Below are 23,301 nucleotides of genomic sequence, written 5' to 3' on the forward strand. Positions count from 1 at the left end.
CCACTCTGGAGCAGGGCTGGGATGAGCTACACACTGAAGAATGAACATGTTAGAGCCATTGGCATCCTCTCCTGGCTGGGTCTGGTCCATGGGGAATCTCCCGCCCCCTCCTCGGAGCTTTTGTAGCTGGGGGAGGAGGCGGCAGGATGACGATGGCCAGAACCTGGGTGCAGAAACGCTGGTGGCTCATGCACCCAGACATCACCCACAGGTGCTTCAGCTCTGCCCAAATGCCACCCTCTAAGAGACCAAGGCCTTTTTCTGATTCCCAATGGCATGTGTCCTCCTCCCTCAAGCCAGCCCTTTCCATCTCTCTGTCTGTGCAGGCAACACTGCTGCCCCATCCTGAGCCTTCCTCTGCCACCAGATTTTGTTCTGCTTTGTGACCCACCCTTCTTTACCATCACCCCTGTTCTCCGTTCCTTAATCCCTGCCATGTTCCAGCCCATAGGTGAGGATCTGCTCCCCAGCCAGACCTGCCCGTGGAGGTGCAAAGCTGCACCCAGCTGGGTGGCCCAGAGCTCCCTCCCAGGTGTGAGCTGGTTTGCAGCACAGCCACGCCAAGGGCAGGAGTTATCACTGTGATTTTCAGCTGAGCAAGCAGGTTTGTCCATCCTGAAATTCAGGTTTTAGGATTGAGGGTTCATCTGGCCTCAGATTTGGGTTTTTGGGAGACTCAGGGCTGTGTTAGCCCAGGGCCCAGCAGTGCCAGGGCAGGGCTGTTCCAACAGGTACGGTGCTGGGGGCAGGTCACCAAGGTGGATGAGATGGGTGCTGGAGCCCACCAGGGGAGCTGGTGTCCACAGGGGAGGAGGCAGCATCCCCACCACCTTTGGGTTCCCTGGCCAAGCCCATGCCAGAGGCTGGGGCTGGAGGGACATGGGGTCTGTGGTGTGCAAAACCCCAGCGTGCTCCGGGTGGCTCTGCCCTTGCTCGGAGTGATGCTGCTGGCAGGGGCAGGGGGTGACATCTCCTTCCTCCTTCTAAAAACCCTCTTGCATCTCAGGCTGTGAATGTTATTCCCCTTCCAACAGTCAGGCATCAATTCCTGATTACTCATAAATGCAGCATCTTGCAGATACACGGAGCTTGACAAATGGCTGCTCCTGAAAGCACCAACTGCCAGGACCCACGGCCAGCAGCCTGCATGGGGGGACAGAGGCTGCCTGGCCTGTGCCCCCCACCCTGTCCTGCACTGGGACCAAGCACCTGCTTCCCATGCCCACATCCACAGGATTCTGCCCAGCCCAGCTCAGGGACTGGCTCCTGTGGCTGGTGGGGCCAGCATGGAGGTCCCAGCAGGTGACCAGGAGTGGATGGCAGATTTGCAGCCTAGGCCCACCAGTTTGTTTTGCAGAATCCTCTTCTAGTGTGGAAAAATAACTCATCCCTCGGTTTTTATCTCTTTTGTTTGTGTGGGCATTTATTACGCTGGGAGTTACTGAGCCAGATTTTATTGGAATGGCTTAGAAAGCTGCCACCTGGAAGCAGTGGTTGGTCTTTGGGGATTATTTTGGTGTAGTTTCTAAATAATTGCAAGAAGCTTCTTCAGCCTTGCTAATAACTTCATTCTCCAAGGGACACTGCCCAGAAAAAGCTGAGCTGAGATTATGCTTGGCAACATTTAGGAGAGGAAAAAATATAACAGGATTGATGTCTGCTGGTGTGAATAAATAAATAATACAACACCTCTGTCTTAGCCCCTCTGTGAGCATCCTTGTTTCCAACCCCGTGCCTGTTATCTCTCCAGCTTGGCTGAATTTCAGAATCTAGAGCAGTCCTTTAAATTGCGCTCATCTTTTCTGTCTGCAGCATGTTGTGCTAATTCTGCTCAGGGAGCAGCAAGGCTGGCTCTGGAGATGAGCTGTCCTAGGGAAGCCTGCCTCATAGCTTGTATACGTTGTGTAACTTGAGCTCGTTAAATATGTGATTTAAATAACTTGCACTATAGTTTACTTAGTGCCTGAGATGTGAAATGAAGAGAGTAATTTCATGTTCGCCTGAGCCTCAGAGGTTTGCAAAGGCTTTGTGAAAATTGTGGGGTGTGTTTTAAATAAAAGGAGAAGCCCACAACTGTCCTGGACATTTTGTACAAACTCCAGTTTGCCCAGCTATGGTCCACTGGTTTTGATGCTGCTGGGCAAGCCTTGGCCATGGACTGGGTGCAGCTGAATGTTGTTCTGCTACTTTGGGAGGCTTCATTTTTACACCCTTGCTAAGATGCTTTTTGAGAACCTTGGCATGGGTCCTTTTGGGTAATAAATCCACTCTGGCCTCTCAGGACATCTTGGTTTAATGTAAAAGGGGATAAGGGGCAACGGATTCAAACTGGAGCCCAGGAAGTTCCACCTCAAGATGAGGAAGAACTTCTTTGCTGTGAGGGTGACAGAGCCCTGGGACAGGCTGCCCAGAGAGGTGGTGGAGTCTCCTTCTCTGGAGACTTTCCAGACCTGTCTGGATGCCTTTCTGAATGACCTGCCCTAGTTTTGGTCCTGCTCTGGCAGGGGGGTTGGACTGGGTGATCGTCAGAGGTCCCTTCCAACCCCTGACATTCTGTGAGAAGCACCAGGAAAGTTGGTGCCTCCTTAGGTTTTTCAAGAAAATGCATTTTGTCACATCTGCACTGAAAATCTAACCCAGATTTTAGCTGATGTTCTCATAACACAGCTTTTCGACTAGAGTTCCTGAGGCGTGTCCAGAGAAAAGCAACCAAGCTGGTGTAGGTAGGATCTAGAGAACAAGTCCTATGAGGAGAGGCTGAGGGAACTGGGGTTGCATAATCTAGAGAAGAGGAGGCTGAGGGGAGACCTCATTGCTCTCTACAACTGCTTGAAAGGAGATTGTAGGGAGGTGGGTGTTGACCTCTTCTCCCAAGGAATAATGATAGGATGAGAGGAAATGGTCTCAGGTAGCACCAGGGGATGTTTAGACTGGATACTAGGAAGCAGTTCTTTACCAAAAGAGTGGTCAGGTGTTGGATCAGGCTGCCCAGGGGTGTGGTGGATTCACCATCCCTGGAGGCATTAAAAAAATGTGTAGATGTGGCACTTCATGACATGCTCTAGTGGGCATGGTGGTTCTTCTGGGTTGACAGTTGGACTCTTAGAGGTCTTTCCCAACCATGACTATTCCATGCTTCCCTTGTAGCATTTCAAGGTGTTTTCTGGGATGTTACACTTTTCTGCAAGAGCAGAAGGGCTCTAAGCATCGTGCAGATAGGTCCTTGAATCAACACGAGGGCAGCACAGGCCTGGCTTGGGTGTTCTTGTGTGGGGCGGGGCAGAGGGTAGCGCTGATAATGACCTTGAGACAACACTTTCTTAATCACGCTGGCAGGCAAGCCCTGCTTCTTGGCAGGCTGCACCCTGGCACCCAGGAGCTGTGGGCTGGGCATCAGCTTCCCTTCTGCTGCTGCCTCTGCTCGGGGGGTTGTTTCCTCTGCAGAGGAAAGAGATCAAAGACGGTGCCTGGCTGCATCTGAGGAGGCAGGGGCTCAAAAGGCAGGCACCTGGGGGGAGAAGGCACTAGGGACACTGCCAGGCTCTGAGGAGCATCATCTCAATCCCCTGGCCCTGCTGGCAGCAGGAATATGGACACCAGAGGAATGGAGGGTGTAGCGTGACAGCTCCTTCCTTGCTCAGCCCCGTGGGGCTGCTCCAGCCCCGCCAGCTCCCAGTCCCTGCCAGTCACTCACCTCCAGGTCTGGGTAGGAAAGGGTGGAGATGGGCACAAGCCTCGCTGGAGGGATTTGTTTCAAAAATACACGCCGATAAAAAAATGACTCTCTCCATTATTTCATTAACGGATTTAAAATGTGCTTCCTAAGCCCTGAGTCATCAATGAAGGGAGCAGGGAAGCAGCAGCGGGTCCCGCCGGAGGGTGACTCACCCTGCAGGGGGCTGGGGCACCCAGGGGACTCTGAACTGGGAGATGCTCTGCTCCCTCCTGGCAAGAGCAGGGTCTCCCCAGCATCCCGAGCAACAGCAGGTTCTCTGGAAGCCTGTGGGGCTGCTGGATGTGTGTGGGAAGCTGAGCCATCGCAGTGCAGCGTGCCTCTTGGAGACCCCAGCTCTGCCTCAGTGCCCGGGAGCCACCAGCAGACAGTGCTCCTGGCAGCTGTAGCTCAAGAAACACCAGTGCATGCCTGCAGGCAGGTGTTTGGGGTTTTGTTGTATGCTTGTACAGGTAAAAGCCTCCAGATACCTCATCACTTCAGGAGGAATTGATCTTTCCCTTTCAGAAGGCAGAGGAAAGGGCCAGCTCACCTTTTGCTCAGTTTTTGGGAGCTCTCTGCCTCTTTCAGTCCCCAGGCACAGGCAGAAAAGGAAAAGCTGGTCACAGCTCCCTGGAAGGCCAGGAACTGTCCTCTCTGTGCTGGTTAATCTAGATGGAAATGCATCTTGGAAATGCTGCTCTAACCCTCCTGCTGGAGTTGGTTCAAACTCTGTTCAAGCTCAGTGCCAGGACCTGGGTCTTGTTGCTGGTCCTGACCACCTTGTCCTGCCCAGACGTCACCTTCAACAGCCTCCAGCAAGCTGTTCTCCATTCCCTGGGGATCTCTGTGGCCAAGAGCCTTTCAGCTGCTCTCCCAGAGCTCTCTGGATCCACCTTAGTTTTGTGTGTGCTGGTGAGACTGAAATGCAGCATGATGGACCGAGCTGTGTAGCTTCACCTGACCATTGGGCGTGGTCCCTTTCTCTTCTGGGAAGAGAGGAAGGAGGCAAAGTGCAATATGGGGAAACAGCGGCATGAAGAGGGAAGAAAGGACTCAAGGCCAGACCTTGGGGTGGTGGCAGAGCCAGGAACTGATCCACAGCTCCTGACCTTGCTCCAGGTCCAATTCCTTGGTCACATTGCTGACATTCTGCTTTTCCTTCTCCTTTGGTATCTTCTTAGTAAGGTTTGAAGCTGGTGATTTTGGCTAATCATTGCTGTGATCCCTCCCCATTTTATTGGTTCATTTTTCCTCTCTGCAAAGTTAGTGCCTCGTGGCTTTATTCCAGATATCTAAAACCTACTCAGTTTTCCACAACTCTTAAAAAAAATAATTGCTTGGTAAGCTCAAGCCCTTCTCTTAATGTGCTCATGTGGCCCATCCTGCCAGCAGCTTGTGCACCTCCAGCCGTGGCAAGGCACGGGCACAGAGCACACAGCTTCACTAAAGCTTCTCCACCTCCCTTGTCTGCAAGAGCTGAGCTTGCAGGGTGATCCTTTCCATGTGCTTTTCCTTTGTTAGGCATTGATCTGGGAGACCTCTGTCCTAGCAAGACATGAAGGGGATTAGTGCTCATCACACCCCTGACTGTGGGAAGGGGCTACTGCAGGTTTGGCCATCTCCTGTGCTGGGAATGTTGGTGATAGTGATAGACTCCCAGCATTTTAGAAAGGTAGAGGAGCATCAGTGGTCTTTCCTTCTGTCATCAGTGCTCTGGAGAGGTCAGGTACTGTCTGGAGCTGGGAAAGAACCTCTGGGGTTGATGAGACCTTTGTCCCATGGACCTCAGCTGCGCTGGGTGCGGGGTCTGACTGTGCGGGCTGCAGGTTTTCTGTGTTAAGAAAACTGTTTGCAAGTGGTTTGTCCTTCAATATCAGCAGTTCTCTGTGATCCCTGCTAGCACAGGTATCAGATGGAAATGAATTTGTCTTGGGCTGTCACACTCATTGCAGCCAATCCATAGTTGGGGAACTGGTGACATAAGGAAATACCTCATGGGGACACTGTGCCTGAGGGAGGGGGTTGTTCCCAGAGGTACTGTGGGCTTGGAGGACAGGTCCCATCACCTGGGGAATTCACCTGGTGCAGTTACTGCTGTGCTAGCTTCTCTGCTGCTTCAGGTATGCACAGAGTGGTTGAGTAGATCACCCAGTACAAATCCCTGCTCAAGGCAGGGTCACCTGCTTGTCCATGTCCAGTTGGGTTTTGAATGTCTCCAAGGCTGGAGACTCCACCATCTGTCTGGGCAGCCTGTGCAAGTGTTTGACCCCCCTGTTCTAGTGTCTGCCCCTCAAACCTGTGGGACTTTGCTGTAGCTTCTGTTGTGTCAGTGGAGGGGAGGCAGCAAGGAGAGCCAAAGGGTGCTGCTGTCTCTGCCCAAGGGAGGTTGCTCAGAGCCCATCAAGCCTTTGCATGCCAGCACAGCATTTGGCACATGGGCAGGTGAGATCTCCCCACCCCAAAGGGCTCCTCCTTGTGCACCCAGGCTCTACCCCAACCCAGAGCTCAGGTGTGTCCCACGTGAGAGGTACCAGGGTGGCACACGCCCAGCTCTGTGTGCCCACCACTGCAGGTGTGGTCGCAGAGTCCCTGCACCTGTGGCCAAGCAGCACCTCTATGCTGGGGACAGGGTCAGCCAGTCTCACTGGCTTGGCCACAGCTCCCTTTGGGGGGGGGGATATTTTGGTGACAGTGGATCCCTGCCTGCTTAAAAGCTGAGGTCCTCATCTCCCCGCTTGCTTTTCAGTCCCAGGGTGGGAGCAGAGGGTGTCTTTGCTCCTGCACCCTGATTAGCATTCGGCCCTTCTGCTCCGGCTGCTCCTCGCCATTGCCTGGCAACCAGGGAGCAAAACTACAACAGCAGCCCCGGAGCCTCAGCCCGATCTGCGCCGACACACGCTGCTGCCTGCCTGGGCACGGGGCACCCCAGGCTGCTGCCCGCGGGCCCCCCGTCCCACAGGGTGCCAGGGTGAGGAACATCCCCCAGAGGAGGAGGAGAGGGCTCCGGCGCTGCGAAGCTTTGCTGACACCCAGGTTTGGTGGGTCTGTGTCTGTGTCTCCCCAGCACCACCCGCCGCGGGTGTCTCGGGGATGAGCTGTGCTGGGGGGAGCGCTGGGGCCGAGGGGTGTGTGAGGCCCCACTGGGGAGCAGGGCCAGGCCCAGCAGTGCACGTGTCCTCTCTGTGCATGTCACACGTGTGCCCGGTCTTGCACCTGAAGTGGGGTCTGTGGGATGCCCGTCACCCCCAGCGTCCCCAGGGGGAGGCTCAGGCTGGCTGGGGTCTCCCAGGGGACTGTGGTTCTCCAGCAGCTGAGGCTTGGACACTGTCAGACTTTTACTACACTGTGCTGTTGGTGGAGTTGGTGGCATGTGGGAACCTGAGTGGGCGTTGGTCTGTCTCTGCTTCCCAGGTTTGCATGTGCTCAGGGTCTGATGTTGTTTCTCTTGGCAGAAGAATTTTGTGGTCCTGTCCCCAGGGAGTAGCTGTGGGCCTTGGGCTCAGTTCCCTGCCCTGCTGGAGGCAGCTGCAGGCAGTGGTGGCTTGGTCCCTCTGCCAACTCTGCACCTCATCCTCTTCCCAGCTGGGCAGGCTTGAGAGGACACAAGTTGCAGAATCCCACAGAATGGTTTGGGTTGGAAGGGACCAAAAGACCATCTAGATCCAACCCCCCTGCATGAGCAGGGACACCTCCCACCAGCCCAGGCTGCTCCAAGCCCCATCCAACCTGCCCTTCAACACTGCCAGGGATGGGGCAGCCACAGCTTCCCTGGGCAACCTGGGCCAGGCTCTCACCACCCTCACAGGAGAAAATATCATCCTAATGTCTAATCTTAATCTCCCCTCTTACAGTTTGAAACTGTTCCCCTTGTCCTATCCCTTCATCCTGACACAAGGTGCCATGCTTCTGCAGGTGGTGGGAGAGACACGACATGCATAAATACATCAGGTTCAGACCTAGCCCATCCCCACACTTCTGCCTGGGCTCTTTATTTTTACATCCTTGGCTCCTGTGGGCTCTGCCCATGGTGTGTTTGGTGGCTGGAGATCCTGAGCTGCCTGCCCCAGCCAGCCAGCCCCCACACACCCAGCAGGCAGCAAGACCCATAGACGTGCCTTTTCCTGCTCACCACCCCTCTTCATCACTGATATTGCTTGGCAAAGAGTTGAAGAAATACATCTGTCTTTTGTGTCTTTCAGAGCCTGGGATCAGCGGACAAGAAGGACTTTTACCAGCCAAAGTAAGTGCCAGCAGCCCTGGTGAGTAACTGCTTGGAAATTCCCGGTTGGTCCATGTTGCTGAGAGCTCTGTGGCTTGCCAAGATTAGACATTGCAATGTACAGGAATAGCTGCTGCAATTACACAAGTGAGGATAACAGTGGAAGGGCTGTCAGTCATTTTGACTTCAGGGCATATGCAAATCATGAAATCAGGTCAGAAGGAATCAGACAGTTTGACTGAGCTCGAGGGACTGAGCTGGGACCCGGTGGCTGGGGAGCGGGGGATGCAGGGTGACTTTTCCCACCTCTGCTCCCTCTGCTCTAGGTTTGCACAGCTGAGCTGCTCTGGAGAATTGCAGGATTTTGCTCCATGTTGCAGCAGGCTGATCTTGAAGCACATCTTCTGCAGCCCCTGCTTTGATGTTGATGCCTGTCACCTTTCAGCCGTTGTGTCCTGTGCAGAGCAGTGACCCACAGGGACAGGGGGAAGGGAGGAGGCTCTGTGGAGCCACCATAACATGAGCAAAAGATCTGCAGGTCACCCTGCTAACTTAAGCAGTTGGTTCATACGCCCTTGGCCATGGCTCTGGGCTGGCTGTGAGAGTCCCTGAGCAAGTTCATGCCTGTTCAGCCTGGAGAAGAAAACGCTCTGGGGGGATCTTAGAGCACCTTCCACCACCTGAAGGGGCTCAAGGAAAGCTGGGGACTGGCTTTTCATCAGAGAAGATAGTGAGAGAACAAGGGGTGATGGTTTTAAACTGAGAAAGGGGAGATTTATATTAGATATTAGGAAGAAATTCTTCACTCTGAGGGTGGTGAGGAACTGGAATAGGTTGCCCAGGGAGCCTGTTGATGCCCCATCCCTGGAGGTTTTTAAGGCCAGGTTGGATGAGGTTTTGTGCAACCTGGTCTAGTGGGAGGGTTCCCTGCTCATGGCAGGGGGTTGGAACTAGGTGACCTTTAGGGTCCCTTCCAACCTTAATGATTCTATGATTCTATAAGTGAGTGCAAGCAAAGCCCTTACAGCTGTCACCTCTGGGACCTGTACTGAAGAGCAAGCAGAGCATGGCACCTTTGAGGCAGGAAGGCTTTCTCTTGGCTGGAAGGGTGTGTCTGATCCCTTGGACAAGAGCAAACTATTAAAAAACACACTGAGAGGTTGAGCTCTGGCCCTGACCACGAAGCAGCTGTGCATTGGGCTGCTGAGCACCTTGTGTTGCTCCTGCTCTGGTTGGAGCAGTGACCATCTTTACGTCCTCACCTTTTTTCTTTTGAAAAAACATAGGTGGCTTTGAAGTTGTTCTCTGACATGCAGAATTGTCAGGAGTGTGTCTTTGGGAGATTCAGAAGGAAATGAGTCGAAGAAATGTCTCCTCCAAATTCCACTGTCCTTCTGCTCTTGCTCTTTCTTTGCTGCTTTCCCAAATGTTTCTGTGGAACAGTTCATACTGAAAAATCTTAATTTCAAGGAGCTCTTCTGTCCACTCACTGCGAGGCAGTCTGAAGTTCCAAGACCATTGGCAGCTAAAGAGTTCTGAAAATAAAGCCAGAATCATTTCCTGGGCTGCTTCATCCCATCTGGCTTTCTGGGAGATCAGAGGGACAGCCCAGGAGGTTATGGAGTCATTGTGGATGCAGTGACAAAATGAACCTACGTTTGGCAAAGGACTTCTAACTGTGCATTTGTGAGCCCTGCCAACACCCAGCCAAGATTTTGGTGCTGCTTCTGGTGGTGCTGCTGTGTGCTAATGTGGAGTGTGTGTTTTGATAAGTAGGCTTGAAAAGATGGAAGCATGTCTGGAGCTCTTACTCCTTGGTTTTGGCAGTAGGTGGCAAGAGTTATAGTGCTGCTTCTATAGCTCATCACTCAGAGATAAGAGGGATGTTTCTCTGCCCTAAGTGGGGGTAGATGAACTTCCCAGTCACTGGAGTTGCAGAGCTATTGGGTCAGAGAAGTAGGTACTGGTGCAGAAGGTCTTGTAGACACAGGGTGCGTTCTCAGTGCTCTCTAGTTCCCCTGAGCCACAGGGCTACGGAACCTCCATGGTTTGGTCAAACAGCTTGTGATATCAGCAGGTAATTGCCAAGACTATTTACATTCCTCACTGGTTGCTTTGGGGTTGTGACTGGAAAAGTTCATTGTTGTGATGTTGCCTGGTACCGCTGTCTCCATCTGCTTTGGTGTTTTGATCCACCAGCTGGTGCTGCCACCATTGCTGTTGTGGGCTGACCTGCTCTCAGTGCCACAGCCCATCTGCAAGGCAGGGACAGGGACCTTGTGGAGGCTCTCAGCCTCTGGCTGGGATCCACCTGGTCTGTCTCAGCAGAGAAGAATGCCCATCAGCTGCCAGAGGTCTGGTGGACCAATCCAGGGCTCAGGAGAGCTCAGGACTTCAGCAGGACCTGATATGTTCCCTGAGCCCTGGGTGAGGTGGTGGCAAGCAACTAGAGCATGGGAAGCAGCTGGGTACCAGAGCTGAGCTGAGCCATGGTGGTTCCTGAGCACATCTGGGCATCCAAGCTGGTGATCTGAGAGTCTGGCAGCAGGTGGCTGCTTCACCAGCCTCCATGTGCCAGAGCAAACTTGACTGTGCCTCTGATCAAGTGTCCTTTTCCCTGGACACCAGGTACTCAATCAGCTGGGCTTCCTTGTGTCACCCCAAGTGACTTCTTTGTTGTCTCTGCCCTTCAGAAATGGAAATGCTGCCATGTTCCCTCACTCCACGGTTAACACTGGTCTATCTCAGCCAGCAGTAGTGTTTCCTACATGCCTGGAACAGTCCAGTGCTCCTCAAGGGTATGGAGAGATGTCTACCTTCACCCACAGCCTTTGATGGCCTTTACCCTAGGCTCTTCTCCTTCGCCCAGTCCATCCAAAAGGTTTTAAGGTACAGGGTTTGCCCCAAATGAAGAGTGGCAAGCACCCAGGAAAGTGTAGGAAATCAGAGGTACCCAGGATGGAGCCACCAGGGCTGAAATGGTGTTGCTGCCTGCTCTAGGGGAGGCACTTTTGCTTCCAAGGGTTCTAGTGAGGGTGGTTACAGATGTACATGCTGGATCTGGCCCATGTCAGGAGTTGTGTCTCCTGGCATTTCATGTGTCTGGGAGGTAGCATTCCCTCTATCCATGTTAAATAGAAGGATGCTGCTTGGGTCAAGAAGGTTGAAATATTAATCTTAAAAAAAAAATTACATTACCTGAGAACTGCATGAGCTAGACACCATCTCAGGAAGGACAAGTACACTAAGAGCTCAGATTCCTAGAGGACCCTGGTGTATGGGAAATGTCTGCAAGTTCAGCAGTGAGCCAACATCTGCAGAGGTTTCCTCACCTACACCAGCTGCTCCTTTGTGCTGTATCCCACCTGAGCAGACGCCTTCCTTGCACCAAGTCTCCAGAGCAGGTTGTTCTGATGTCAGAACAATATATTCCACCCTGATAATTCCCATCTGTTGCAGTCTGGGCAAGTGCCTTCCCCACTGCCTGCAGCCCCACTCTGCCTGGGGTCTGGCCAGCATCCCCAGGGACCAGAGGACAAACACCTTGTGGGCTGAGTCCAGCCCTGAGCTGCTTGCTCCTTTGTGCCCTCAGGTCTGGGAGCTGCAGTGCTGTCAGGATACCTGGGCTTCCACATCTCTGATGGAGGTCCTTCGACTGCTTTGTCAGGGCAGTTTCCTGAGCAAGGACCTGCTGGCTGAAGACCCAGGGACACCATGCTCAGACACAGAAATAGGCTCTCCTGGGACTGGTGGTTTTGCTTAATAAGTCTCCTGGCAGGGCTGGTTGGAAGCCTCTTGACAGGAGCCATGAAAGGCTGATTTGCTGATTCCCAGTGGCATGTGTTTGCTCCTTGGTGTCAGGCACTGACTGGAACTCAGCTTCTCTGAACCCAGGAAGAGAGTTTGGTAATAATGACAATCTTAACCCTCCTATAAAATGCAGACTGAACTACCTGGGTTTAATTAAAGTGTCAGTGCTTTGCTGCCTGCACTGCCTGAGCTCCCTCCTGGGCTGTCTCCTCCGCTGGGCGCGGTGCTGGGCTGCCAGCAGAGCTGTCACTGGCAGCTCTTCAGGTCTGCCAGGCTTTGAGGTGTCAGGAGAGACACTGCTGTAATGACACAAAATGCTCTCCATTGATCTGCTCCTTCAGTCCTGTGGGATGACATGGCCATGCCAAAGAGACCTGATGTCTCAGAGCCCATGTCCTGCTCCAGCAGAATCCCTTTTATACTGGCACCTTGTGGCTTGCTCTACATTTCAGGTGGCCACTCACCTCCTGTGCTTAAGCCTCAGGCGTGTAAACACCTTAGATAAAGCAGCAGTTCATGTTTATTTTCCCTGGTAGTCTTCATTAGGCCAAGATGTCTCTGCAGCTAATTTGTTGTCACCCAGCTCTTAAGGCAGAACATTTCATCTCTTAGACTAAAACCTTTCCATGCCAGCACTTAGATGAAAGGGAATGTTCTGTTGCTGAATCATTATCTTGTAAAACCATGGTGTTTTTAAGGATCTAAAAATCAGTATTTACATCTTGGAAGCATGAAGGGCTACCCTAATAAGCTTGATATGTTCCTGAGCTGGGTGTTCATTTCTTTGCTTCCTGAACTCAGATGTTATTGTTGTAGTAAGGATGATAATAACACATATATATGCTACATTTTATTTCTTTGGTTGTGCGAAGAGTCATTCAGCTGGGGTGCTCCTCAAGCAGCTCAGGATCACCACCTGCAAAGTGCCAGGAGGATGCCCAGGGAAGAGGGGTGTAAGGGAGGGTGCAGATGATGCAGGGGAAGCAGTGGGGTAGGAGAAGGGGAGCTGAGGCCCTTTCTGTTCTGAAGCCATGGGATGCTCCCTCAAGCCACCTTCCCAGGTGGTGAATGCTTCTCCCAGCTTCGTTGTAGGAAAGGATGAAATGCCATCACCATTATCTCTGGTGGCAGTGGGATGGCAGAGTGGGGTGGTGGAAGAGAGGCGTTGGGGTCTGTGGGGTGGGTGCCCCTCGGATGGCCACAGTTCAGCAGCTGAAGAGGAGCAGAGCCCTCCAGAAGGGACCATGCACATGGGGTCATGGCTTCCAACCCCAAATCCTGGCTCAGCCAGTTTTCTGAGGAGTCGGGGAGGTAACTGTTCCGCACACAATGTAATTAAGTACAGAAGATGACGATGCTGGTCAAGGTATCCTAGCAGCAGGGTCTGGACCATTGAAACTTTATAGCAAGATTAAAAAATATTTCCCCTGGGCTTTGGCCAGTGGATTCAGGGCCTGAGTTCCAGGCAGATGGAGGGGCTTGAAGCATCTCACAGTGCTGGGAAAGGAAGGGAATCCTGGAAAGGTACTTTGGAGAGATGTCATGGTTCAAGATATGCCGGTCTGAGGATGGAGCAGAGAAGAAGGGGAGTGGAGGGTTAGCAGGAACGAGTATGAGTGGTGGCAGGTGGCTCAGAGCATGGCAGAGAGTTGCCTTGAACACTTGCAGTGGGTGCAGAATCCAGCTGGTGCTCCAGCCTCTCAGCAGTTCTGCAATTTTCCTTCTGGCCTTCCAAAGGTCTCCCCCACCCTGTGGCTTGGTGATTTTTCGAGCTAAGGTGACTCTGTGTCTTCCAGTGATGCCCTGAGCCCAGAGGGGCTTCTGGAGCCTTTGCTGCCCAGGGGAGGGGGTTTCTGCCCTAGGGGGTGGGTGCTGCACCCTGCCCTGGTGCTGTTGAGAGGGTGATGGGTGCTGTGGGCTGGGGCTGTGTGGCCTCTCCAGCCCTGGTGGCTCCCTGAGGGGTGTGTGTGTGCCACATCAGGGCTTTGCAGTGGGGCAGGAGGACAGCCAGCATCTCCAGCCTCCTGGGAATGGTTTTGTCCCCCTCGATAAAATGTTCCAGCTCCTCTGAGCTCTGTGGCTGCAGAGGGAGCAGGATGTGGCCCTGATGGGAGCGGTGCTGGCCAGGACTGGTGGGGAGCTCAGCCCTGGAGGAGGTCATGGCCCCACTAGTTTTCCCCCTGGTATCCAGGCTGCCTGCCCAGGCTCATGTCACTCTCTGCCTTTGGGGCTGGCAAGGCTGGTCCTGCTGCCCACCCGGGGAAGTCAGCAGTGCCCTGTGCTGCATGCTGGCTGTCCTGCTGTCACCCTTCTTCTCCAGGCCTCTCAGGAGAGCAGCACTGGGTTACATGCCCCAAGGGTCCTGCCAAAGATCCCCCTTTTTTATATAAAGCACGAAGGAGCACAGCTCTTCCTCCTTTTCTTTTTTCCTGCTTGTTGTGTGGGAGTGCTCAGCCCGGGTCCCCCTGCCTGATGGGGCTGGAGGGCTGTGGTGGGGTGCTCTACATCAAGGTTGTAGAGATGCCCTTTCCCCCATGCCTGGATGGCACCAGGACCCTTGAAACCTCGAGTTAAGCATCTTGGCCTGAGGGAGGTGGGGACAAGAAGCCACTTGGTTCCAGAGGTTTCTCAAGCCCAGGGGACAGAAGGAGGAGTTGTTGAGGCTGTGGAACCCATGCTACCCTGCTCTAGGTGCCCAAGCTGGGGCACTGCTGGACCAACGTGCTCATTCTCTGCCTGCAAACTGCCCTCCTGAAACTGGTAGTAGAACAAAGTTTTGGTTTTAGGTATTTCTGTGCAGCTTTTTATGTGTTAAGTGAGGTTGCAATGTAGGCTTTTACTGTGCTGGTTGTCATAGAAACTTGAAGGACTTTTTTTCTCCTGTCCCCCAGCCCCTTTCTTTAAACTAAAGCAGGTTTGGGTTTTTTTCCCCCTCCTGTAGTTGCAGTTCCAGTCCAATTAAAAACCTGCCTGGCCCTGCTTCCTTGTCTCCAGCACTGCCACAAAAGCACTCAGTGTCTTTATCATAGAATCACAGAACAGGCTTGATTGGAAAAGACCTTTCAGATCATCCAGTCCAACCATTAACCCAGCCCTGCCAAGGCCACCACTGCCCCATGTCCCTCAGCACCATCTACACGGCTTTGAAATCCCTCCAGGGATGGGGACTCCACCACCACCCTGGGCAGCCTGGGCCAGGGCCTGACAACCCTTTGGGGAAGAAACTGTTCCCAATATCCCATCTAAACCTCCCCTGGGACAGCTTGAGGCCACTTCCTCTCATTCTATCACTTACTCCTTGGGAGAAGAGACCGATCCCCCTGGTTCCAGTCTCCTTCCAGGTAGTTGTTGAGTGCTGTGCTTTCTTTTGCCCCAACAAAAAGGTGCATGTTCCCGGGATTCAGGCACTTTCCCAGTGCTGCTGAGTGTGCTTCTGTCCCCATGGAGCCCCCACCAGGGTTGGGGCTGGTCCTTAGCTCATGTCTCTCTGTGGTGTCTCTGGTTAGGAGATCCCCTTGCTCACCATGGGCCACATCTCCTTGCTGCTTTTTGTGAACCCAGGGAGCTGAGTGGGCATGGCTGCTTGGTGCCCACTTGCTGGAGGTTCTTGGTCCTTTAGTGATCTTGAAATGGCACCTGCCTGCCTCACTGCTTTGAACCCAGGTCTGCTTCCCCTCTGGTGGGATGGGAGGATGATGCTGCCAGCCCAGAGCTGAGATGGGCACAGAAGCCACCTCTGCACCAGCTGCAGCCCCTACGTGTTTGCAGCGCTCCGGGTTAATCATGCCAAGGGAACTGGGCGTAGGAAGATGGGCATTTTCTAACAAAATAACCACGGCTGCTTTCTCTCCTAAGCAAGAGAGCAAAGTGTTTGCTGCAGTGAGTCACCACCGAGATGCTTTTGGCATGGGAGGGAACACTCCCACCCACAGCAGCCACTGGTCCCACAGCTGGCTACCAAGAGGGAAAGGTGGGTTGAGGAGTTTTCCAAACTGCCAGTGTTTCTCCAAGAGCTGAGAGAGGTCGTTTCCCACATGCTGTGCTCCTGGCATGAGACCTGACTCCTCACAGCTAGCAGGACTTACAGTGCTGAACCTGACCTTTGAGGAGAATCATCCATCTTTGGGTACCTCTTGCTTGATGCCTCCACAGCTCCTCATTGTTCCAAGGCTAGTGCTGTCTCCTGAGCCATAGAATAATAGAATCTGGAATTATTTTGATTGGAAAAGACCTGCAAGATCATCAAGTCCAACCGTTAACCTAGAGTCACCCATCTTCACTCTGATGTGCAGCAGGGCTTAGGCTCAGAGCTCCAGTAATCTACTGGGCTTCACTTGTGTGGTGCTAAGGTGTGAAAGGGTCTATTGGATCACACAGCTTAGCCTCCAGTGTGCTGTAGGGATGTAAATGCTGCCCACATGCTCATCTATGAGCTTAAGAGGTTGGGGTTGTGTGTAATCCTCTGAGGATCTCCAAGAGGTGTGTCATCCTGACCTGAAACTTGTTTGAACTTGTTGGGTTCCAGCTCCCAGTCCCTGGCTCTCTGCGTGCCTCACCGGAGGGGTTGGCACCACTCTGCTTTAGGGGGGAATGGCAGAATTTTGCTCCATAAACTCAATATAGCTCAAATCTTTTGCACAGGATGTTTTCTCCAGCCCTCGGATCCATTCTCGGACTCATCCCTCCAGCCTCTCTGCTTTTTTAGTGTCCCCTTTTAAACGTGGGCATCTGAATTGTGGGAGGGTTTCCGTGTCAGTCTCAGCAGTGCAATACCCGTGACTCTCCTCTCCCCCAAGAACTGCATCAGCTCTTTTCATCACAGCATCACATTAGAGCCTTGTGCTGGCTTGGTCACCCGTGGTGACCCTTGAGCCTTTCTGGAGGCTCTCTCTTTTCTGGGATACAGTCCCTGGTCATAAATATGGCCTGAAATCCTTCTCCGTAGGTGTGTCTTTCTGCACGGGGCTGCGTTAACATCTACAGGGTTTGAATGGGCTCAGCATTACCAAGCAACCCACATTTCACTCTCTCCTCATCAATATTTACCATTTCCATCAATCTTCCTGTCATCTGCTCATTTTTTTGGAGTGAGGATTTTGTATTTTCTTCTCGATCATCAATAGAATTATCGACTGGCATGTTCCCCACGGAGCCTCGTGAACGATTCCCCATTGACAGGTCTGTTTGAGGCCTGTCAGCCAGCTCTTCATCTGTGCAGCATGCTTTATTGATACTCTATAGTGCTGTCTCCTAAAATCAGCGTGTCAAGAAGCACTTGGTGCTCTGCCTGCAGAGCCATAACATACATGGAGCCTTTTTCAGCCCAGCCTGTATTCACCACAGAGTGATATCAGGCTCCTTGGACAAGATCTCTTCTCCACAAAGACTGACTTTAATTAGAACTTACACCCTTTAATTATATCTTAATTTAATCCCAGATGAGCCCTGGCTTCTGGGTCTTAGATCAGACTGACCATTTTGTAGTTAACTAGGTCATCTACACTGCTGGGTGTGAATATTGCTGTGAAGGAGCTGTTTGCCATCTGGACATGGCAGCCCAAAGTTTGCTCAAAACGAGCAGCAGAGCCCAGAAAACTCTCCTTAGCTTTAGGTAAAGGTGAAGGTACTAATGCCTTAGGTGTAGGTGAGGGTACTAATGGTTTAGTAAGGCTCCATCTCTCCTAGGAAGTACTTTACTCTCCTTTTTTCCCCAATAGTACACCCTAGTAGTCCCCACAGAAAAAGGATCTGTTCACTATGTTTGCTTTTTTGGTGCCATTACGAGCAGCCCTACAGCCTCTGCTTAAAAATGGCCCTACTGCTCCTGAAAACAGTCCTAAAGATGCACCTATTAAAAATGGTCTTATTGCTTCTTAAGAACAAATCTATTGCTTCTTAAAAATGGACCTATCGTGACATTTTGTTTGGGTCCCAATGGTAAATTTTTCATGCCCAGCCATGCATTTTCCCCTTCTTTCCCCTGCCTCAGTTTCCCTTAGCAGTTTCCTACACGCTATCATTTTTCAGTTGTACTGACCACTCTTTCTTGTATATTCTGTTTCCACTCTGAGCTTTCATTTAGCAAAGGGGGTTTATAAGCAAGTTGCTCTTTTTCCTAACGGTGAAATTAGGACTTTACAGACATTCTGTAAACAGAGTTTAAACAGACATTTTATGTCTTCTCTTTAAAACAGACATTTACTGGCCCAGGTTGCCCAGGGAAGCTGTGGCTGCCCCATCCCTGGCAGTGTTGAAGGGCAGGTTGGATGGGGCTTGGAGCAACCTGGGCTGGTGGGAGGTGTCCCTGCCCATGCAGGGAGGTGGGATTGGATGATCTTTAAGGTCCCTTCCCATCCAAACCATTCTATGATTCTATGATTCAGTGAACTCCCCTCAAAGAACTCTTTATTTTTCCACACTGCTTTTCTAAGTGTTTCCTGACAGCCCATGTTCTCCATTCTCCCAGGCTGCTGAGTGGCTCTTTGGCAGGACTGAGCATGATGCTGCCAGCTGGGGCAGCAGCCACTGCCCCACCTTTTGTCACCTGCCGTGCGTTAACTTCTGCACTGCAAAGTTATCAACTCTAGTGTTTAGAAATGCATGTGGTGTTTTGCTGCTGGCTCCATGAGTCTTCCACCATGTGACTCACAAACCCAAGTTCTTTATAGCATATTATTTCTTTTTATCCATTGAGAACATGTATTTAAGGTTGAGCTCCTGCAGTCCTGTGCTGGCTCAGGTACGATGTGCTGTGATCTTGCTGAGAAGGTAAATCTGTATTTCTTCAAGCACTGCCTGCTTAAAGATCTGTAATTCTAAAGAGAAAGAATACAATGGCATGTATTGTGAGTATACAGTGCCCTCCCCTTCCTTCCTGCCACCTCTCCTACGCAGACACTTCTGATCATGTAAATCATCATAGCAGGGTTCGGTACCATTGAGCGCATTAAATTTCTGCTCGTGAGTGAAAATTTCTCTCTCCTCAAGCTCCTTTCTCAACCTCGCTGCCTCGCACCATCTCCAGAGCTTGCTGCCTTGCCCATAAGCACAGCACAAGCAAGATCTGATACTCTTTTGTGAAACAACCACAGCTTAATCTGTCTTTTCATTCAAACAGCCAGTCCTGCTGTGCTCTCTCCATGCTTTCACCTGCAGTGACAGGCAGCTGGGCCACTGAGCTGCCAGCAGCTCTGCCAGTCTGCACCCTCATCTGAAGTTTATTCTCACCACCCTCACCATGGCCAGCCTGGTGCATGTCTGAGCTGTGTAGCAACCCTGAGGATTGCCAGAGATGCTGTAGAAGAGGGTTTTGTTCCTCCTGGGCCCACCGGCAGGCAGCAGCTCCTGGCAGGACTGGCTGTTTGCTGTGCCCTTCCAAACCAATCCATGGTCTTCCCAACTTCATGTTTTCTCCATCATGGTTGTCTCCTGCCTTGCACCAGGTGTGCTGTGGGTGCTGACTCTGCAGCCCTTCCCCCAGCTGCCTGAGCTCCTGGGAAGCAGACCTTGCCAGTGGTGGTGCCAGTAGCAGTATGAGCCTGGAGAGCCAGGTCTCCATGAGCTGTGGGGTCAGTGTTTCCCTTCTGGCTCTTTGCTCTGGGAGGGATGATCAGGCTGGATATCCTGATTTACCTGGGCTGTACTGGGCAGACTGTGGGGAGACATGTAGATGGGGCTCATTTGCTGAGGAAACAGTGTGTCTGAGGACATTAAAGGAGGAAAATAGGTTGTCTTTACTGTATCCTGACAAAGCAGCATGCTCAGGGGTAGGATGGATGGCTTGGAGCTTTCCCACAGGTCTCTGGCATTAACTAAGGTGGGATTCAGAGCATTGTGGGGACTCCCAGGAGATGTGCAGCAGGAAGGGCTGAGAGGGCAGATGCTTGGTTGTCTCTGCAGGCTTGGGACATCATGTAAAAGGGTACCACCTCCAGCGTCACCATCTGATTTATGGGGAAATGAATTCCTCCTCCAGAAGTGCCTGATCTCTCCATGCAGAGGGAGCCTGAGCAGCCAGCTCAGATCTCTGCCACCAGCCTTGCCACTGCTGGCTTTCAACATGTCCAGAGGATGCAGCTGAAGGTGGGATAAGGCTGTAATCACTACTGAAGAGACACTGGATAATCTTTTTTATACATAATTACAGACTTGCCTGAATCAAGCTGTTGACAGCTTGGGCAGGTTGACTTTGGAGACACTTTGCAGCATTTTATTGAGGGGTTGTGGGAGATCTGGTGAACCCCCAGCCACAAGAAAAACACCTTCTTGCCCCCCAGTAAATGGAAATGTGTGCAGTGCTTTGAGGGAACGGGCTGGAGGAGGAGGCAAAAGAAGCCCTGAGGTCTCCTTTTTCCACCCCATGGGAAGTTCCACCAGAGTCAGCAGGATGGTACTTGGCACCTACCTTGAGGGACCAGTGCTGGTGGCAGTTGGTAATCTTTTCCCTCCTGTCTTTCTCTTTTGTCCCTCTTTTAATAGAAGGATTTGTCCTGGATCCTAGGTCACCATCAGATGTGTGGTCTTGGCATTGGTTGTCCTGAGGGTCACAGAGTCACAGAGTGGTCAGGTTGGAAGGGACCTCTGGAGATCATCTAGTGCAACCCTCCTGCTAGAGCAGGATCACCTGCAGCAGATCACGCAGGAACACGTCCATATGGGTTTGGAATGTCTCCAGAGAAGAAGGGTCCTTCAGCTCTTGCCAGTTACCTTCCTGAAGAAGGTCCAGCACAGGAGCTGCTATCTCCAGATGTTTGCCTTTCTCCCAGATGTTTCCAGTAAGCCCCACTGCCTGCACAGTGTCTTGACCCTCTCTTAGGTTCAGGTTGCCAAACCCAGTGGTGCTGGATCCCTATTCTACAAAGCAGCCCCTCAGCTTTGCTGTTTCCAGACCACCTGGAAGGCTCTGAGGATGAGGAGGACTCTGCTTCTGAACTTTTATCAAGCTTGTGCGTCCTCTCACCTACCTCCAGTTGGTTAGTGTTGCTGGAAGCGCTGGAGTGAACCAGAAACCAGTCTCAGAAGCTGGTTTCTAACCATCTCAGACTGATTTTTAACCATCTTTGTTTTTTCTGCTGCAAATTACTGGCTTCACCAGTGCTGAAGCTGATCTCTGAAGGTGGGGAGGAGACAGCATGGCTGCTGCTGAAGACATTGGTCCTGCTTCATTGAGAGGGTCCCATAGAGTCCCACCTTTGGGATTTTGTTGGCTGGCTGAAGCCACCAGTGGTCTCAGCAGGAGGGACCACGTGCATCCTGATGGGTCTCACCTCCTCCCACTGGTGCAGAGCAAGGTCCCAGGGGATCTCCCAACCACAAGACCCTCAAGCGGGGGGGGGGGGCACTGGAGGGGGTGTCAGCCACAGTGAATGTGAAACCCTAAATATTTGTACACAAAGGCCATGCTGAAATCCACCTCCTGGTCCAGACATCAGAGGTGTCATTTTTGATTTCCCAAACACAGAGAGAGCCCTTTCAGCCCTGGCCTGCTCAGACACTGCAGCTTTAATGCCCAAGCACCCAGCATGTTTCCACTCCCCTCAGATGCATCAGTCAGGTCTCGGGGAGGCTCTGAAAGAGCCAGTTTGTTAAACAAACACACTTAGTGTAAAAAGTTTATTCCAGTTAATTAGGACTTCATTGCAATGGAAACAAATTACCCGGCTGTCATCTGCCAAGGCAAACAGCACCAGGGCAGAGGGGGTCCTGGCCAGGCAGGAGACAAACAGCCATCTCAGGCAACCTTATTTATGGCCTTTTTATGTATTTCTGTATTTATTTGGACATTCCTGAGCTGGAGAGCTGGGTTCTGGCTGAGCCACACACCCCAGCACTTGCACAGCGTGGGCTGTCACTGGTGGCAGGTTACCAGCCCACGGGGCTCCTGGGACAGGAGCTGGTGCTAGCCCAGGTGAGCACTGCCTATGGGTGCCCAGGGACTGGTGTCAGTGTTCCTGGGCATGTCCCTTTGGCTCTTGCTCCAGAGAGAGGGGTGAGGTGCTGGGTGTGCAAGCAACGGGCAGGTCAGGGTAACTGGCAGATGCAGGGATCTCCAGATGGAGGAGTGAGCTACTCAGGAGGGCTGGTGGTCACCTGAACCAGGGACACCCATGCTGCCCACGTTGCCTGCTCTCTCTGCATCGTCCCCAGGGACAAGTCCCCATCCCTGGTCCCTACTGTAACCGTATTGTCCCCTCCAAGACCAGGCAATTAATGCTTAGGCAGGGGAGGTGTAAGCACTGCCTGATGAGGCTCCTACTCATTTCCAGCTCATTTATTTAAGCAAACCCCATCAACACCCTTTTGCCCCTCCAGGAGCCTCTATTAAAAAGAGAAAGAAGCAGCTGGGGTGGGGGACATGGTCCTGCTCTGGCAGGGGGGCTGGGCTCGATGATCTTCAGAGGTCCCTTCCAGCCCCTGAACAGGCTGTGATTCTGTGACATGGAAGCCGGGAGGTGCACGGGGAGCAGAGCTTGGTGGGAGCTGCAGGCTGTGCAATTCCCACGGGAGTGCTCTTCCCAGGGGAGCGCTGGGGGAGCGGGGCAGGATGGTGCTGGCTCCCGCGGCCGGGCACGAGGAAGTGACAGATAAAGCCACGGGATTAGCAGCGGGTTGGGTTGCAGGAGAGCAGCCTCCCCTTCCTGCAGCCTCGGTCACCCGAGCCTGACGCCGGACTGGGGGAGCCCAGTGCCGGTCATCAAATTACCCCCCTCCTGCTCGCAGGTGGCCTGTCCTTGCCTCGTGTCCCTCCAGCTCTGCCCTTCCTCACCAGGAGCTGGGTCATGCCAGGGCAGCCACGGCCAGCGTGGGGACACGTGGAGGAGGTTGGCCATGGGGGTGGCAGGTGGCACATCACCTGGCCGGGGAGATGGTCCCCCCGCTGTAGATGGCCGTGTGGTGGGCTGGGGTGTCAAAATCATTGGTGCTTTCCTGATCACCCTCCTGAATGCCCTCAGGAAGGGCAGGTTCATGCCTTTGCTCTGGGACCTTCCAATAAGCTTGAGTGTCTCTGTGCACCTGGTGGATAAACCCAAGGCTCTTCCACCCTTCTCGTCTGCTGCTGTTGCATCCAGGCTGGATTTTTCTGGTCACGTGAAGTCCTGAAATTCACATTTGAAGTTCACATTGCAAGTGAGTTGTCATCCAGAGGCTTTTACACATTTTCCAAGGTTGTTTCTGTTGCCTTGTATCTGGGAGATCACCACAGCCTGCAATATCTGTGTGTGATGGCATGTGTTTGGGGGGGTGGAAAGCCTGAGTCAGGGCACGCATCCTTGAAGGGGCCTGGAAGGGGGCAAATGGCAGAACCAAGCACTGAGAGCTACAAGTCTTGAGAACAGGACCAGACTGATCTCATCAGGGGGATGTGGGAAAGGTGGTGACCAGCAAAGGACATATTTGGCTTCGTTTCTGGAGCTTGGAAGGAAGCAGAACAGGGATCGGGGAGTTTGGTGCCAGCATCATGGTTCCTTGGAGTGAGCTGACCCATCTTGAGAGGTGATTTGGAAAAATAAAGCAAGGAGCCTCAGTGCCACGTTTCCCTGCCCAAGAGCTCTGTTGC

At 52.6% G+C, this 23,301-nt stretch overlaps 1 protein-coding gene across 5 annotated transcripts in view; it reads left to right on the forward strand.

Annotated features, from left to right (window-relative positions):
* LOC127390480 (ankyrin repeat and fibronectin type-III domain-containing protein 1-like) overlaps positions 1 to 23,301 on the forward strand; it is a 248,294-nt gene that overhangs the window by 166,799 nt on the left and 58,194 nt on the right. For all 5 annotated transcript variants that reach the window (XM_051632188.1, XM_051632189.1, XM_051632190.1 and 2 more), the window contains one exon: positions 7,915 to 7,955. In XM_051632188.1, coding sequence (XP_051488148.1) covers positions 7,915 to 7,955 — 41 coding nt within the window. The remainder of the gene's footprint in view (positions 1 to 7,914; positions 7,956 to 23,301) is intronic.

Source organism: Apus apus, chromosome 14 (genome assembly GCF_020740795.1).
Source record: "Apus apus isolate bApuApu2 chromosome 14, bApuApu2.pri.cur, whole genome shotgun sequence".
NCBI classification, from domain to species: domain Eukaryota; kingdom Metazoa; phylum Chordata; class Aves; order Apodiformes; family Apodidae; genus Apus; species Apus apus.